Source organism: Apteryx mantelli, chromosome 14 (assembly GCF_036417845.1).
Source record: "Apteryx mantelli isolate bAptMan1 chromosome 14, bAptMan1.hap1, whole genome shotgun sequence".
NCBI classification, from domain to species: domain Eukaryota; kingdom Metazoa; phylum Chordata; class Aves; order Apterygiformes; family Apterygidae; genus Apteryx; species Apteryx mantelli.
Genome location: NC_089991.1, coordinates 2,055,622 through 2,072,861, shown reverse-complemented (window position 1 = coordinate 2,072,861; position 17,240 = coordinate 2,055,622). Strand labels below are relative to the sequence as shown.

At 42.3% G+C, this 17,240-nt stretch overlaps 3 protein-coding genes across 11 annotated transcripts in view; 2 read left to right on the top strand and 1 right to left on the bottom strand.

Annotated features, from left to right (window-relative positions):
* The first annotated feature begins 2,941 nt into the window (after nucleotides 1-2,941).
* On the top strand, nucleotides 2,942-3,887 carry UQCRQ (ubiquinol-cytochrome c reductase complex III subunit VII). The gene is made up of 2 exons (XM_067304874.1): nucleotides 2,942-3,196; nucleotides 3,678-3,887. Exons 1-2 carry the CDS (start codon nucleotides 3,043-3,045, stop codon nucleotides 3,770-3,772), a joined length of 249 nt encoding a protein of 82 aa, XP_067160975.1. The 5' UTR covers nucleotides 2,942-3,042; the 3' UTR covers nucleotides 3,773-3,887.
* LEAP2 (liver enriched antimicrobial peptide 2) lies at nucleotides 3,884-10,123 on the top strand. 3 transcript variants are annotated; one of them, XM_067304872.1, is made up of 6 exons: nucleotides 3,884-3,921; nucleotides 4,182-4,304; nucleotides 5,310-5,743; nucleotides 6,885-8,090; nucleotides 8,534-8,673; nucleotides 9,692-10,123. In XM_067304872.1, exons 4-6 carry the CDS (start codon nucleotides 8,004-8,006, stop codon nucleotides 9,726-9,728), a joined length of 264 nt encoding a protein of 87 aa, XP_067160973.1. In that variant the 5' UTR covers nucleotides 3,884-3,921; nucleotides 4,182-4,304; nucleotides 5,310-5,743; nucleotides 6,885-8,003; the 3' UTR covers nucleotides 9,729-10,123. The 3 variants fall into 3 exon arrangements, with proteins under 3 accessions (XP_067160973.1, XP_067160974.1, XP_013801351.1); XM_067304873.1 differs by lacking the exon at nucleotides 3,884-3,921 and having other exon boundaries at nucleotides 3,953-4,304; nucleotides 7,135-8,090; XM_013945897.2 differs by lacking the exons at nucleotides 3,884-3,921; nucleotides 4,182-4,304; nucleotides 5,310-5,743 and having other exon boundaries at nucleotides 6,593-8,090.
* A 529-nt stretch (nucleotides 10,124-10,652) lies between these two features.
* The window catches only part of AFF4 (ALF transcription elongation factor 4), a 58,894-nt gene continuing 52,306 nt past the window's right edge, over nucleotides 10,653-17,240 (bottom strand). For 5 of the 7 annotated variants that reach the window (XM_067304978.1, XM_067304977.1, XM_067304976.1 and 2 more), the window contains 2 exons: nucleotides 16,607-16,830; nucleotides 10,653-15,988 (listed from right to left, as the gene is read on the bottom strand). In XM_067304978.1, the coding sequence (XP_067161079.1) occupies nucleotides 15,870-15,988; nucleotides 16,607-16,830 (343 nt within the window). In that variant the 3' untranslated portion in view covers nucleotides 10,653-15,869. The remainder of the gene's footprint in view (nucleotides 15,989-16,606; nucleotides 16,831-17,240) is intronic. The other 2 variants (XM_067304979.1, XM_067304981.1) reach the window with 1 other exon arrangement.

The window sequence follows — 17,240 nt, the reverse complement described above, 5'->3', positions numbered from 1 at the left end:
TTACTGGTGACCTGTTAAAAACAAGAATGCTTGATCTGAGAACATAATACAAACTGTTCACAGGGTTAGGGTACAGAACTCTACATGTAAAATTACATTGTCATATGCTTCTGAATCAGAAGCGTTCAGCACTGTCAGAGATTAAAAAAGGTTTTCAGAAGCCTGTTAAATCTGTTTATTTAAATGTTATTAAATCTTTTAGTAGTCTGAAATTAAATCTGAAGACATGTAGGAGCATAGCCTCATTTCCTCCCCCAAGAAAAATATAGGTAACTGCCTTAATTCTATGTTTTTCACAACAAATCTCCCTTACAATTGATTTATTTTCTCCTAGATTTCTAGTTCTAAGGACTTTGTTGAGAGTGCTTGCTTTAGGCTAGGGACCCAACCTGAAAAAGCTCTAGATGGCATTCATATGAAAACAGCTTTGGTGGGGACTGTGTGTGTGTGTGCAGGTGTGTGTGTGTGTGTGTATATATATATATATATATACACATAAAGAGAAGGAGGTTGACTCAGTGTGTTTTGGTTTTTTTGTTTGTTTTTTTCTTCAAAACTTGTTCTGTAAGAATAGTCTCTAAAATGATGTTGCCAATGTAGCAATGCACAGACTGATTACTGAGCAGACCCTAACATTAGATCTTGATGTGGCCTGAGCGTGCAGGGCTGGAAACACTGTCCTGGCAGAGAAAGGATTAAACCCCAGGGGGTTTCTGTGTGACTTCTCAGTGCATTGATATTACAGTGAAAATGGAAAGCTGATAGCAGTTTACCTTGCAGAGTGTGAACTAGTCAATGTTTACGTGACACTTTTATAAATTTGAAGTGCTCTGCAGAGATGTAATATTAGCTGGGTAATAGTCATATAATACCTATTTAAATGAAGTTTCTAAGTGAAAATTACAGTAGCTTGGAACTGTTGAACTAAAAATACTTCTTGCTTTGACTCTAATTGAAGTTACATTTGAAATGTATACTAAGAGCTCAAAGCAAATACCTTGACTGTGGGCTGGAATTTTTTTTTTTAACTTCAACAATACTTTTGATTGGTTTAAGAAAACTTCCTTGCCTAATACAGTGTCACTCCCATTAATCGCTTTCAAATGGAGTGAGAACTCGACTTTACCTATTGGTCTAAAGAATAAAACAGAGTTGTTCTTTCTTTGGTGCAAATGATACTTACATGGAAAAGCCTCTTTAAGACAAAATGCTTAACTTAAGCTAAAGAAACTGCATTTGGGTCAGCTAAAATCCAAACACAATTTCAGAAAAATGTAACCTCTGCAATGGATTAAAGGTTTAGACTACATTCTCTAGGGTAATCTTACATTTGTACACGCCATCAGTCAGCAGTAATGCACATTAAACATTATAAAGGTGCCTTGCTGTAGAGACATGACAGAGAAGATCGTGATTGCCACAGAAAGGTTGCCTGTTGTCAGTGGCCTCTTCTGTGAAGATGCTGGGAATTATTTTGTATTCCTCAGCAGTTGATAAACATTCCCTTACTGCTTCTATGAAGTGTTCTAGTTCATGACTTTTTCCCCACTGTGGCTCTAAACAAAACATTATTTACTCTCCTTTAAAATGCCTACCCAACGTGGTTTTCATTCTTCAGAAGGCCTTTGCTGTAACAAATGGATTACATATTTTGTGGTAGAAAACAAGCCAAAACAAATTGTATGATTTGCCAAATTTCATGAATAACACATTTTTAACTGTGCAGGATAACTTGCTCCATATTTAAAAAAAAAAGGTATGAGTGCTGGGGGAATCTGGTAATAGTGTTAGATACAGTGTGATTTTTGCATAAAGTTGATAGGCCTCAACTTTATATAACCCATCCTATTTTTAGTGTTAGTAAATACAATACATCGGTGGAAATGTTAAAGAAACGCAGGTCTGTAGTGCAACTAGCAAAAGGTGTAATGCTGCAGACCTCGACTGCGTGATGTCCTTGGAGAGCGCCTGACTCTGAAGCGTGTTAACCACACGGGAGCACCCTTGCAGCTGAAGCAGGAAAACTATATAGGCTAGAAGCTCGAAAACATTTAGATTTCTATAAAAATGAGTGGGGAAAAAAAAAAAAGCATTTGGCCCCACACCATGTGATGTGGTTGACTACGTGGTCATGGCTGACCCACGCTGAGAACGGGAGGAGAGTGGCCCGGTCCCACGCGCGGACAGTGGGGCTGACGGGCTGGTGGGTCCTGAGGGATGGGCTGATGGACAGACTGACTGACAGATGGACAGACTGACGGATGGGCTGGCTGACTTACCAACTGGCTGACTTACGGATTGACTGATGGACTGACAGACTGACAGGCTGATGGATGGATTGACTGGAGGCTGACGGATGGAAGGATGGACCAACTGATGGACTGGCTGACTGGCGTTTTGGCTGACTGATGAGGCTAATGGATGGACTGGCTGACAGACTGATGGGCGGACTGACAGAGACTTTGGCTGCCTGACCGTTTGGTTGACCGACTGGCGAGCCGATTGTTTGGCTGACTTAGAGACTGACTGACAGTTTGGCTGATTGACAGAGGGACCGGCTGGCTGACGGATGGGCAGACTGACAGCTTGGTTGACTGATGGACTGGCTGGCAGGTGGACGAACTGACGGCTTGGCTGACTGCGGACTGACAGACAAGACTGCTGGTTGAGCTGGCTGATAGGGGGACAGGCTGGCTGAGGGACAGTCTGACAGAGGGACAGGCTGACAGGGACAGGTTGATAGGTGGACAGTCTGACAGACAGGGGCACAGTCTGAGAGAGGCACAGCCTGACGGGCGCCGGCTGCCTCAGGACCGACCGCTGGGCTCCCGCGCTGAGGCAGCGGCCGGGGGAGGGGGAGGGGCGGGCGCGCGGCGCCAACGGCTGCTCGCGGCGCCCTGCAGGTGGCGCGCGCCCGCCGCCGCCGCGCGCCCCGGAAGCGGAAGCGGCGGCGGCGGAAGCGGCGGCAGCGGCGCTGTGAGGCCGGCAGCAAGGTGACCGGAGCGGGCGGCGGCGGCGGCGGGGCCGTGCCGAGGCCGAGCCATGGGCATCCACTTCGGGAACCTGGCGCGGGTGCGGCACGTCATCACCTACAGCCTCTCGCCCTTCGAGCAGCGCGCCTTCCCCAACGTCTTCTCGCACGGGCTGCCCAACGTGTGGCGCCGCTTCAGCTCCCAGGTCTTCAAGGTGGCGCCCCGTGAGTGCGGGGGCTCGGCCGCGGCGGTGTCGGGAGCCGCCTCGGGCCCGGCCTGGCGGAGGGGGGCGGTGTCGGGAGCCGCCTCAGGCCCGGCCTGGCCGGGGGGGTGGGGGAATGGGGGCGGTGTCGGGAGCCGCCGCAGGCTTGGCCCAGGGAGGGGGCGGTGTTGGGAGTTGCCTCAGGCCCGGCCTGGCGGGGGGGGGGGGGGACGGTGCCAGGAGCCGGCTCGGGCTCGGGTGAGCCCCCCGTTTCCCGGGGCCCCACTGTTTCGGGGCACAGGAGACAGCACGGGCTGGCAGAGCAGCCGTGGCTTCCAAGGACGCCGGGGAGCTTCCAAGGACACCCAGGGTCATCGGCAGGAGCACAGCGGCCTTGCATAGTGTTCGCTCTCCCGTGTGTCCCAAAAGGGGCATAAGCTCACTAATTCAGGCCACTTGTGTGGTTAGTGCAGTGCAACTTCTAATTTTTCTTTTCTTTTCAGCCTTTGTGGGAGCCTATCTCCTTTACTCCTGGGGGACGCAAGAGTTTGAGAGACTGAAGAGGAAGAACCCTGCTGACTATGAAAACGACCAGTAAACAAGTTATTATGGAGATGTTGCCTCGTTCTTGTTACGAAGTGCATTCACATGACTGAAAAAGTTATTAACAGGGAGATAAGTCTTGTCTAATAAACTTTAACTCTATCCTCCAACTTTGTGTGCAATTAGTGTCTTGAAATGTTTAAGGTGAGTGGCATCAAACGTCGGTCTGGTTCACTCTGTACAGAATGATACCTGGACTAAAATTCTGTATGTTCAAACCTTTTATTTTAGAGCATTCCCAGCCTTTTTGGCTCCTGCTTCTTTGAAATGTTTCTCAGTATAATTAGTGTAGCGAGGGCTGTCTTTAGCTCTAGATGATTTGAAGTAACAGTTCAGTGATAAGCTCATTGAGCCCATTATCATTCCATCGCTGATCACTTCTTTTTCCTCTTTGCTTGAAATAGGACATATTCTAGCCTTGATCTCTGAGAAAAACAAATAGTCTATCTGATATTGACCAAGAATAGCACAAGCTGGCTGATGGCTCAGAATTGAAAGCAGACTTTGACCCTCTCTACAGTTACTTGGTTAGTGTATTTATTAATGTTGATCAGATGCTAACTGCAATTCTAATGTCTGAGTGGTGTTAACAAGCTGGATTAGAAGTTTATTCTTGAAAACTACCAGGAGAATTGGTTGTTCTAGCATCTGAAAATGATTTAAATAACTTTGTGTAAAATGATTATTTTCAGTAAGTTTTCCTTTTGCCAGATGAGCTTTCCAGTAACCAAACTAGTATTAGTGTTGGGGTTTTTTTGTTTTGAAATATGTGACTAGGAAATTCAACCAGTGGCTCTAAATACATAAAAAAGCTTTGCTGTTCAAAAGTCCAGAACTTTGGGCTAGCTCTTTTATCTTTTTTTTTCCTTTCTGTCTTGAGCTGACTATTTTAAGCTCTTGCATCAAGCAAAGTAACATGTTTATCTCCTTGTCATGCTAGTCCCCAGCTGGTATTGGAGATTTGCACGGGGCCTATCTTATCTGCTGAGAGGGAGTGAAGGTTTTCTGTGCTAATTTCTCCATGGGCTCGTGGGGCTGTCAGGCAGACAAAGACTCTTGGCTTCTGGCTGCAGGAAGGTGGGAGGGGTGTGTGGAAATCTTGCATTCGAATGCTTTTGGATGCATATGTATAAAAAGCATATAGTGCCTGAAAAGCCTGATCTAAATGCAGCCCTATGGCTGTTCTGCTGCTTTTGTGTTTAAGTGCTGTGGGAGGTTAGCATAAAAACAGCAGTAATGTAACAGACATCCAGTGCTGCAAGTGGTGCCAGAAGATATTCTATACCAGCAAGCTTGAGTTAAATTTGAGTGTTTTCTTGGCAGCTTAAGCAAGAAGGGAGTATTAAATTGGCTATTACAAGCATGAGTTGGCAAAGATGTCTAGAGACCTGCTTAGTTCAAAACTCTTACTGAATCCTAATATCAGCATAATAAGCAGCTACAGAAGCTGCTGTGGAGCCTAGATGACAGCAAGTGCAAACTGTTATGGTGGCAGCTTCAGTAAATACTTTTTTAAATGCTTTTCTTCTCAGCAATTCTGTTGCAAGCGAGCAGCTCATCCCAGGCTTTCGTACGAGGTCTCTGCCCCTGCGCGCAGACAGCTGAACTATCCATGAACCAGCTGCTAGACCTGCGTAAACAACGGGGCACGTTCAGATGGGCTGAGAGCGGTGGCAGTTCCCCTGCGGCAGGGCAGCCCAGGCAGCGCTCCAGCAGCAGCCCGGCTGTCCCAGGCACTAGCCGTCCGTCCCAGCCCGGGGCAATCGTGGCGGCGAGCGAGGCAGCAGGCAGGGTGGGCCTGCTCCCTGCCTGGCTCCTGCAGGCAGTGTCGCAATCCCGCTGAGGTGGCACTACTGCCAGCTCCGGACCTGCCTGTAGGCAGGGAGCGGGATGCAAAACCTGGAATTTCTCTAAATGTTAGCAGCAATGGCTCCTGCTGGACATGCATTATTTGCGAGATTGACTGGTGAGTATTTTAGAATCTGAACAATGTGTTCAAAATTTTTTCAGTCATCTCATTTCTGTTCTCCCTTTGGCAAATGCTAAGGTGACAACAGAAAGAACAACTTCTTGCTGCAAAATTTTCAGAAGCTGCATCTTTGCTGTTGCTTTTGACGCGGTTTGCAAATAATAAGACAACCAGACTGCTGGATTTGCACACATGGAAACAAAGCATAATTAGAGCTTTTTACTTTCTTGCACAGAGTAAACAGACTGCTGCTTCCTCGCCTAGAAACTAGTTTCCTGAGGGGGATGTGCAACTGTAAACTGATGCTATTAGTAACCTAGAAGGCCAGATTTTCCCAGAAACAAAACTTTGCTTTTGCCACACCTTCACAAAGCACTAGTATTACCTAGCCAAAAACCCCCCAACCCTTGAGAAACGACTCTCAGAGGGCACTGCTGTCAGAACTGAGAATACAGCTGCCATTTCAAACCCTCCCCCGGTGAAGTCAAGACTACCGTTGCCTCTTGTTTTCCTATCTCTGTTCTATTGTAGTGCCTAGTGGAAATTGCAGAAATTAGAACTTAGATGCATGCACAGAAGGAAATGGGATAAACAACTGAAAAATTCACAGCCAACTGCAAAAGAAACTTTCAAGTTCAGCTATTTGAACTGCCATGATTTACTATCTCATTTTCTTCCCTGCATAAGACCCAGGAATGGGAAATACAGAAGGGTTTTGATTCTTGTTCACGGGAAATAAGACAAAGGGGAGAGAGGAAAGAATATAGGACAAACCCAAGGAAAGGAACAAATATTCCAATAGTGTGTCATAGACAATACGCTGCAAAGGGTTTCTATTTAATCCCAGTGAAATTTGGGCTAAGGGGTAATCATCTGGTAGGCAGGAAATCTGACAACATAGCATTATCTTAATCTAAGTAACTTGTCTTCCACGCTGGCACTTATGCGTCCTTATTAAGCAATCACAGAAAATTGTAGCTTCTCATATCCAGATCTGTACTTACAGTTTAGCTAAATCATAGTTTATTATTTTATACGGTAGCCTTCTACCTGAAGGAACTGAAAGCGTGCTCTGCAAGCCACATGTAGTACTCGACAGGAATAACGGATATTCTCCTTATGATGTTACTTTCCGCAGTCCCGACAACCTTTCACTGGAGAGATGCAGCCTCAGGGCTGCACTGGGGAGTCAGACAGCACAGACGAGGAGGAGCAGCGCGTACAAGCAAGGAATGCATTTACAGGCTACTGATCTTAGATATACGCTTCTCACGCTTGCCCTTATGTTTCTAAGATGAGAGAATTTTAGATGAGATAAGAAGTAATAGAAAGTTCATTTTAGCTTCTTTTTCCCTAGACTGCTGCAATCTCTTATCTTTTCAACCTAGAAAAGTTTAAGACTCCTCTTAATTACAAACTGCCTGTCCACTCAATGGGAGTTGTTGCTGGCTCCTTCCAGAAGACTAATCGTGAGCCGAGCGGCAAGAGACACCGGCAGACTACACCCGAGACGGCTCCTGTAAAGAAGCCCTAGTCCTGCCACACGGAACAACTCAACTTACTCCAGAAAATCCTTGCAGCAGTCTCCTCTACTGACTTTGGGATTAGCTAGAGTTTATCATCTCTAGCTACAAGTTAGGATCCTTGGAAGAAGAGGGCTATTATTTATGATGTACAACATAATTTCCAAAAACCATCTGTAAAGTATTGTATCTACTTTTTAACTGCTCTGTCTGTGGAAAGTAAGGTTAAATAACTTGCTCGTGATTCTTTAAAGCACCAAGATTGAGGAGCAGAACGAAAAGTATGCAGTTCTCTGCACAAAATAAACCTAATAGGGCAATATTTTCCCCCAGCTGACAAACTCAAAGCTGCATATACTGCAAATGTCATAGAAGTTAAATAAGGTTATGGCTTTTGATCTTTACCATAATACTTTGGGCCACCTGCCCTTTTGCATGCAAATACACAATGGAGTTCAGGTAACGTTAGGTTTTAAAAAAGGAACAGTTGGCACCTCTGGTTAGCTGAGCAGACAAAGTACAAGCAGGAGGAAAGTAAATCATTAGCTAGCTAGATAGGCCTTGAACCAGATCGCTTCAGTAGATGCTAACTTGGTAATTCTCCCTTGCTCTGAAATGAACTTTGTCCCTGTGATGACTGACAGCTGATGCAACGATAAGAGAATGAAGTCTATAAAAATCGAGCTGAAGCTCAGACGTTCTATTCAGGACCTCTTCCACCCAAGACTGGTCCTATGCTCGAAGCAGCAGCCCATATTGTGACGATGCAGTGTTTGAAAGCCATGGCCGTCTTTTTACTCTGTTCACTGCTGCTCAGCCAGGTAAGTGGAGATAACTTTTTAAAGTGCTAATTTAAATGGTCAGGCAGTTAATAAAAGGTGTTACGATTTTCACAAAGAAAACCAACTGGCAGGAGTTAGAGGTGACAGCAGAGCTCTTTCACAAGAGCCAGCAGTCCCGAAGAAGGAGAGTAAGTGCCTAGTGAACACTGGGCTACTCTGAGACATAATTCAGCAAGTAATGGTGCCTTGCCTTCCAAGAAGGCTAAAAAAAATTAGTTAATTTTGATGTTTAACTTGTATTTCTTTAGGGTTAGAATGCAAGCAATTATACTTTAACAAGGAATGCTATGATCCGAGAACAAGGAGAAAGATTTAAAGTTCTTTGCTGAGAAATTTTAAGACTACTGAGCTCAGCAGGAGAATGAATGAATCGCCGACAGCTGCTGCACATTCCTGACTGTTGCACTTCGACTCCATTTCAGACCCACTGCGCTTCCTTGCGCCAGCCGCAGCCTCAGCTCACGCGACAGCGGCGCATGACGCCCTTCTGGAGAGGAGTCACGCTAAGACCTGTCGGTGCCTCATGCAGGGATAACAGCGAGTGCATTACAATGCTCTGCAGGTAACTTCACTAATCCTCACCGGTGTTAAGGCCTGGGACACTCAGTACTGTATTATGTGGAGGAAGTGCCCTTTTCCTGACACCCAGCGTCAGGAAAATACAGATATGGAACTAATTCTGTTCTGGAGAAAGATATCTGGAGGAGGGATGGAGCAACAAATTTAGACCTCTTTTGCAAGCAATGCAAACAGTGCAAAGAACAGAGTCCAAGTGCTCTCGACTACCAGCCTCAGTCCTTTCCATTGCGACCCCAAATAAGTTATCTTTTCAAAAGAGAACACAGGATTCTAGACAGCTTTTAAGTAACCACTTAGAAGCCTTAAAGTTAATCCTTCTTAAAGCCAACACTGCTCATTTTAAAGCATGTATTATTTAAAAGCAGTATCTCACCCTAAAGTAATCACTTTAGGTGATTACTTAAATTCATAGTTTGAGAGCACTAAAATAAAAAAATCAAATATTCATCAGTCCTCATGGACATTAGACAAGCAAATCGTCCAGCTAGGTATAAATAAAAGTGATCAGTTAACCAAATTACTACTTAGTGCCTGAAAGCTGATTTGTGTGGCACCTGCTGTATTCATACCAGAAAGCAAATGGAAAAAGGGTAGAATACATACCATTTCCTATTATATTTACAAATAACAGAAAATGGCAGTTAAGTTGCTATTTTACATGCAGAGACATCATTTTGCCTGCTGATTAACCCGAGTGAACTGTAACAACAGTTGTAAGAGACAGAAAGGGACTTCCATTGCGCATAAGTTGTACGACAGAGCCTGGCTATAGAGCCCCGGGTCACGCGGATTTTGGAGTTCCTATGCAAGGACGTAAAAGGAATCAAGACAAACTGAACCAAGTTAAGAGGAGCTGAATACAGTGTGCGCTGCTACATGAGCCATGAGCTCTGCCGTAACAGCTGGCTAAGATGTGCACTGATAAGCGTATATACAGCTGTCTGAGCCCTACGCTACTGCCGGGCTGCGCCTGCGGTGCCTGATGCCGTTTCCTTTTCCAGGAAGAACCGCTGTTTCCTTAAGACAGCCCACGAGTGACCTGTCGCTACGAAGAACATCTGTCACTGTTACCGCTGACACTGCTGCGCTCGACTCGTGAAATATTTATTATTGACTGTTCAAAAGCTAGGACACCCAATCAACCAATTAAAAATATTTAACACTGTGATATGAACTGATAAAAGGACTTCAAAAGCAGCTTGAGAGCATGTGCTAACTCGCACTGCACCCCTGCAGCACCCGCTTCAGGGTGACTCTTTTGCCAAGCTCAATAAAAGGACTCTGCATCTCATGTTTGTTTTGTTTTTGTAATTGTTCATATATATATATATATTTTTTTAAGTGTGAATTAAAAATTTATATTCTGCAAATAACCTCGGTTTTCCTTGCGTCCTGTTAGCAAAGCGCATGTGAGCACACACGAGACGTTCCGAATAGAAGTGCCGACTGCAAACTGGACTTCAGCCATTTGTCCCTCAACCTGGCAGGTGCAGGAGGCAGATCCTGCCTCCATCTCACTGCCTTTCAGCTCCCGCAGCTGAGATCTTAGCAGGACTTCAAATAAAGGCCTCCAGGAAAGGGAGGAGGGAGCAACCCGAAAACAATACTGGCAGCGCTTTCACTATTCCAAATATATCAGGTGAAACGGGGAAGGAAAAAAATATTTAATTACTTTTTAAATACTTCTACTCAAATTTGCTTAAAGAAAATTCATACAGTGACTTTTTTCACTGAAATGCTTATTATTTTAAAACAATTTGATCAAAATCTGATTCTGATGAGAGGCACGTTAACTAGGAGGACTGACAGAAACAGAGCCGCTTTAGACTGGCAAATATGAACAGGTCTGGGACACCTGAATACAAATGCTGTTTTTCTTTGTCATACATAGAGTATTAGGACCCAAAAAGTCTGCTTAAAATGTAATACCACTGAGGAAAAAGCCCATCTGAGAGATACAAGCACAGTGTTTTTAAAATTTAATACAGAAAATCTATTTGATATTTATTAAACTTAGTTTCTCCAGTTACAGTTTTGCATTGTACAAAGCATTTTAATGACACAGTAGTTAAAAAGATCTTTACAAATTGAAATGTGATACCCTTTTCTCCAAATATTTTAATTGCCATAAATTTGTTTAAAAATACACATTAAACGCATGTTTCAGACACTAAACTTTCTATAATCTCAATACCACAAAATACATAGAATATACTATACAGATGTGGAAAAAATCTAGTTAGTATATAATACTTTGCTCACCATTAACAGCTTTATTACGTGAAATGCACATACTGACTTAGAAATCCTAATTTGGAGCCCCAAAGTACCCTTTGAAATTTCAAATGTATTGCAACAAATAAAATCACAGTTTTTTTTTTTAGGTTTTGGTTGAAGACAGATGCCTAAATATTTTGATAGAAACAAAATGTAACACATGGACTTGTCATGTACAAAGCATAAACAGAGACATCCCATTAGTTACTAACAGTACCTTTCTGTATGATTAATAAGGGCTTCATTTATAAGTGACAGCTTAAAAGTTACCTTCCCCCACCCCCAAACCCTCCCCAAAAGAAAAACCCTTCTTCACCAAATAATAATTTCAAATAAGATAAAGGATTTTTAATAAATATATAAGCACTTTATCCTCCATATACAAAATTTCTTAAAACAATTTAAAAGGGGGACCAGATACAAATGTCAGTAACTGTGCTTGCAAAAGTCATGCCTGGTCCTTAGAGTTGAGTTTTCAGATGTATAATGCCAACGCAGCCAAAACCAGAGGCTGCAGAAGTACTGCGCACCCAACGGTCTCACGTCTTCGGGTTGCATATAAAAACTGAAGCGCGGGAACACTGCATTCCGGTTTGCCCGTATCAGCTCCGTTAGCAAATGTGGACAGTTACAACAGGAATGGATACATTTCTATTACGTTTCCAGGTGAAATTAAAATAGGTAAAGCATTTACATAAAGATAGCCTATATAAACTCCATGCTGCGACACAGCATTTCAGATTGCTCAGTATAGTGTGTTCGGTGGAAACTCGGCTGAGCATCGGCAGAGAGCAGAGCTGCTGCTCCGCCGCGCTCACGCCGAGGCAAGAACTGATTTACTTTATAGCTAACCCTCCCCTCCCTGCCCCCCCCCCAACACTGCTATATTCAAATGGCATCAGAGACCAATTCCTTCAAAACTAATGGAGTTCGACATACAACATGATTCCCTGATTGTTTGAGCTTACAAAACTTCCGTGCTTGGGAAATGCGTCTCCTGGAATAGGTCTGTATTTGTCTGAGTTGGCTAGCGAAAGCTTTGGCTACTCTTTATATTTAAAGATATCTAGCATTAACTTTGTTGCTTGGAAATACACAGTTTTCCATAACACTGATTCATTAGACAAAGCAATTTTAAACCCTGACCAAAATATTTGTCAGGAATCTAACAATTTGGAAGTTGCTTACTCCCCAATGGGTAATTCAAACTTGACTTGCTCAGGCCCTTTTGTATCTGCCTTAATATAAACACTGCAGTGACAGTAAATATCTGTTAGGTAAATGAAATATTAAATACAGCAAAGGTAGTCTCTCTTTCCACTAGTTTCCCATTTTGGCAAACTACATAATTATCTGCCTACGGCTTTATTTTACTTGCCCCAGGCAAGCACTACATTATTCTCATAAAGTACTGACTCTCTGTATGTCGGGGCCATTCATAAATACATTTCAGGGCATTTTTTGTTAGCACAGCAATCAAGCCTCAGCAATCTAAAGGAATATACATTGCACTCCTGTATAATACGCAAGATCTATCACCAATAAGATGGTGATTCAGCACTCAATAAATAATATATCAATATAGTCAGTTGCACCATAATCTAAAAACAAGTATAACATATACTTTGGACAGACTGAGTTCATATATATATACATATATATTAAAAGACATATACAATACAAATTGCATACTGCCGTCAAAAGCCAAGAAGAGCCATCCATATGCTCTGCTTTATGGCTAATAGTTTCAAATCAAAATAAAAGTCTTGGGCTGTTTTACTCTGGTGTCCTGAAGATTTGCTTATAATTATAAATGGTTGCACCTTATCACCTAGGAACCCGCAAGTTTGACAGCAAAATCGAATAATATTGATATCTGAGCAAGCCTAGTCTGATTAAGCCATTTTTAAGATTCACCAACTGGGGCTGCATTCAGTGAGGGAATTAAAATCACAACGCTGATATGTATTTCACATACAAACACCTAGGGAATCGTTTAGGAAGCCAGGAGTTCGGGATTCCCTCATCGCGAGTCACTCACGCGGCTCGCGTTAGCGCTCAAGCGACACGCTGCCGCTTCCACTGCTGCTGTTCAGACGTAAGAAAGGCAGGTTTAGACCGTTAGCCTGCGTCTCGACAGAGGGATGGAGGCTTTCTGAGTGTCTGCATTTTGTTTCAGCTATGAAATCTGACAAAGTACATAACTTTTCTCTCCGTAACAGCGGTAAATCCCAAGTTAGATATGCTTTGGAACTGTCCAATTTAAGTTTTTCTGTTTGAAATAGCCACAGATGAGTAAGGCATTTATTTTCAATTAGAAAGACCACCGCATATCTCCCACGCAGATAGGAAACCTGGGACAGCACTCTAGAGGATATTTTATTATAGAGTATACTGTTTAGGTGGGACACTTTCAACCAGTTCAGGTCCATGGTTTTAGACTGTTAGAAGTCTTCTGGTCACCTGAAGACAATTTTTTAAGATCCTCTGATCTAGGGATAAGCGATACATTTTTAAGAGACCAATTTTGTATGACACCAAAAGGTATTTGTGGGACTCTAGTTAAGGAAAAAAAATTCCCAGAGATGAGACCATTCCTGCTTACAGCAATGGTACCTGTGCACAAAGGAGCAAGCCAAAAAACAGCCATGCTGGCTAGTGCAGCACTACACAAAAAATAAACTATGAATGCAACTTCTAAGAAGGTATTTTTACATAGCGTCAAAAGTGTGCTAGGCACTTTAGAGTATTAAAGAAAAAATAGTTGACAGTGTCCCATTAACCAAGATGCAGAGTTCGAGGGTACAGAGTTCTGTCTTGAACAGCAAACACTAAAAGAAACGTGATCTTGCACAGTGATTCACTAGAAAGGATGCTCCGGCAGACCTGAACAGTAAAGTAAGTTCGGCTATAATGAAAAAAGTCACAGGTCTGTTAACTATGTATCAATTTGTACGTAGCAAAGCTTTTCTGGAAGTACAAAACAAGTTGGAACGCAAAGGAAGCTCTACGAATATGCAGCTACCTTTTAGTAGGTTACTAATTTGCAAAACTCCTAAACTCTTAAAGCCCATAGGACATACTGCAGTACTAAGGAGCGTAGAATTCTATTCCTTCTTTCGAGGTCGCCATCATTTTGGCACTTAACTACAACTACACAAAAAATTTAGTGCAATAATTTTCCTGAACATGCACGTTCATATCTGGTACAGAATAAAGGGTTAAATGGGAGATAAAACAAAGCAGCATTCCACAATCTCACTCGAACGTGTTCAGAGTTTGACTCTTCAGAAGGAGATCACTGCAATAGGAGTCAGCTCGTTTGACAGACGCTAGTACTTTTGAAAAGGAAATGGAATTTTACCAAAGTACTGCAGAAGACCACTGCATACAGTATACCTGGTCCTGCTGTAAAACATCTTGTAAACAGTTCATAAAATCTTCATCTAAAAGTAAGGCATAAGGCACACCAGACATGTTAGGGGCACTAAGCAATACTGAAAGCAGTAGCATTTTAAACCTTTTACTCAGACAAGCACCTTATGTGGAAAGGTACTTTGGTTTGCACATTTTCAGAGCAGTCAGCTGCAACTCCACAAACCGCTTCTGTTGCACCAAGCCGCTTCCTCTAAGGGGAATATTCTGCTCCGCCAAACGTATCAAACATTAACGGGACCTTCATTAACATGGGGTAAATGCAAGTTGTAAATCCATTCCGTTCTGCACCAGAACGGTCAGACAACTTCCCTGTAATAGCAGGTGTGCTCCCCACCCCACGATGGCTGTTGCACTGTCAAGCTGTAGTGTCCATTAACTATCAGACCCGAAAGGAAAAAATGGACCTCGGTTTCTACTCAAGATTCCTGGTTTCTCAGTCAATGCAAAAGATACAAAGAACAGTTCTGGTAGGAATTCAACTGCTGTTGGTTTTTTAACCATAAAGTTGACTGATTTTGTAAGTATCAAAATAATGACAAGCAAGGAAACAAAACTTATTTTAAATGAAGAGATACAAAAAAGCACAAGATTGTCCGTTTCAGAAACCTTTCCTGTATGCACCGCACCGCTCAGACTGCAGTCCATTCCTACACCATTACTTTGATAATACATTAAATGCAAATTACTGTAATGTTTTGTGATTGTTATAGTGTTAACTGATGTTTTGAAACTGCCTTGAAAACAACCCAAGTCAGATCCAATTAAATATTTTTCCATATAAATTTCTTTATAATTCATTTAAATGAAGTATCTTAATACGTAGAAGAATATCTGGAACTTTTCTATTTAGTACAAATTCTGCAATAATAAATCTGTAGTTGTCATTTATTAGTTGACTCGTAGGCATTAGGCATGAGAAGTATGGTGTCCCTACGCTTGAGAACCTATCAACCCTATTTTCTTGTACAGGCTCTACCACAAGACATTACAGAGTAACAAAGCTCACAAAGTACTTAAATAAAGTGTCTACATTTAATTTCTGCTAAGTACTTGAAAGGGTAAATTCAGTGAAAAAATAGCTAAAACTGCCCCAAATTGGGCTTTTCAAAATTAAAAAAAGAATTAAAATAAATAGGATTTAAACTGACTAGTTATGTATTATGACTGGAATTCCAATGATCTATCCATGATAGATCAACAAAACTACATCTTTTATATGTAGCAAATTTTAAAATATTTAAATAACTTAAAACGGGAATACTGAAGAAGTCCATTAACCAGATGATTTGGGATTAAAACACAAAACAAATGAGGATGGGAGACGCGAAAGCATTCCTTGCTCTTAGTGTCAACTAAGCAATGTGTTATGGCAGTCTTCCTTATTGACATGACACAGTGTTGTGGAGATAAATCAGAGGCAGCGAGAAAAACATGTTCTATTTTCCATTCCTTCAGTTCAGAATATCACTTGGCATCCAGGCGCAACCAGTGTAATCCCTGACGGGTGTAACGCACTAGGTCTGTCATGATGCTTGAATTAAAAACCAGAGGGCCCATAACTTTATCCAGTTCAGCAAAGAACTCTAAAATAACAAAAACACAGATTAAACTCTGCACACGTTCTTTCACATTGTCTGCTCTGCTGAAAATACCATGCTAGAAAATCCCAGTCTTTTCAGCACGAATCTTTCAGGTTAAGACAAATGGAAGAAATGCATGATGGCAGAATGATGGAATAATAATAATAATAGTAAAATATATATATAAAGGTTCTTTCTAGTTGACATTATTATCCTTTTGCAGCAGGCTAGTTGATAATAATAATTAGACTAAGGTTATACTGTTGTGAAGTCTTCTTGGCATTCTCTCTCAAACATGCATATTCCCTTAAAATAAGAATTTCGGAAACGGAAGTGTACTGAGTTCATCCTAGTATACTGAACAACTTGCAGGAAACGTAACAAAGTTTTCTTCATGCATAACCAGTAAGGAAACATTGCATCTCCACCACCACCTTAGTGACCAAGACAATGAGCCCAGGTTGTCACCGTAAATGAAGGCATAACTTCCAGCTTTCCTTTGCAGAGCACCCACTTAAGCATCCTGTGCACTCTTAACTGTCCTTCCAAAATTCAAAACCAGCAGCATTTCGGTACAATTTGGTACGCCTGATTTTATAACCTGCCTGTGCCAAACCTTACCTTTCTGTTCTTTAGACAGCTGTTCGGCTTGGTCCCAGATTTCAGTGGCGTAGAGGAAGTTGGACGTAACTTGGACATAGCTGGCTGCCATCTGATGGATCCTCTGGGGGATCATCACCGAAGACCCACTCCCTGAAGGGTTGGCTGCCCCGGAAGAGTAATTTCCTGAATTCCCTGGAGACAGCTTTGGAGACACTGGAGACGGCATACCAACAGGCTTGCTGCTTATTGAAAGAAAAGCATTGAAATTTGTAAAACGTGTGCTTATGTACTTCAGCTGTATCATGCTGTAAGATCAATACTCTTTAAGACCTCAATCTCCACATCTCGGAACGTGAAATGCTAAACCATTCCCACTTTACGCAACAAGAAGTCAGGATTTGCCCTGCAACAAATGAAACGCATGAGCTTTAACTGCTAAGGATCCTCCCGCCGTTGTGCTTTGACCTCGTAACCAAACCTCACCACCAAACCTCTTCACCTTTTAATTAAACACAATTTTAAATTCATTGTTTAATTAAATTAAATCTTAAATAATAATAGAAGAAAAACACAAATCACAACTAAATTCTAACTACACTGCCATAATATTTCACTTTTCGATAACATAGGAGAAATCTGAAATCATCTCCTA

Excerpts from the sequence above, each read along its gene's own strand:
- UQCRQ (XM_067304874.1), top strand. The coding sequence starts at position 3,043 with ATGGGCATCCACTTCGGGAACCTGGCGCGGGTGCGGCACGTCATCACC. Across the intron at positions 3,197-3,677 it reads GGTCTTCAAGGTGGCGCCCC|CCTTTGTGGGAGCCTATCTC; the intron begins GTGAGTGCGGGG and ends TTTTCTTTTCAG.
- LEAP2 (XM_067304872.1), top strand. The coding sequence starts at position 8,004 with ATGCTCGAAGCAGCAGCCCATATTGTGACGATGCAGTGTTTGAAAGCC. Across the intron at positions 8,091-8,533 it reads GTTCACTGCTGCTCAGCCAG|ACCCACTGCGCTTCCTTGCG; the intron begins GTAAGTGGAGAT and ends ACTCCATTTCAG. Across the intron at positions 8,674-9,691 it reads TGCATTACAATGCTCTGCAG|GAAGAACCGCTGTTTCCTTA; the intron begins GTAACTTCACTA and ends TTCCTTTTCCAG.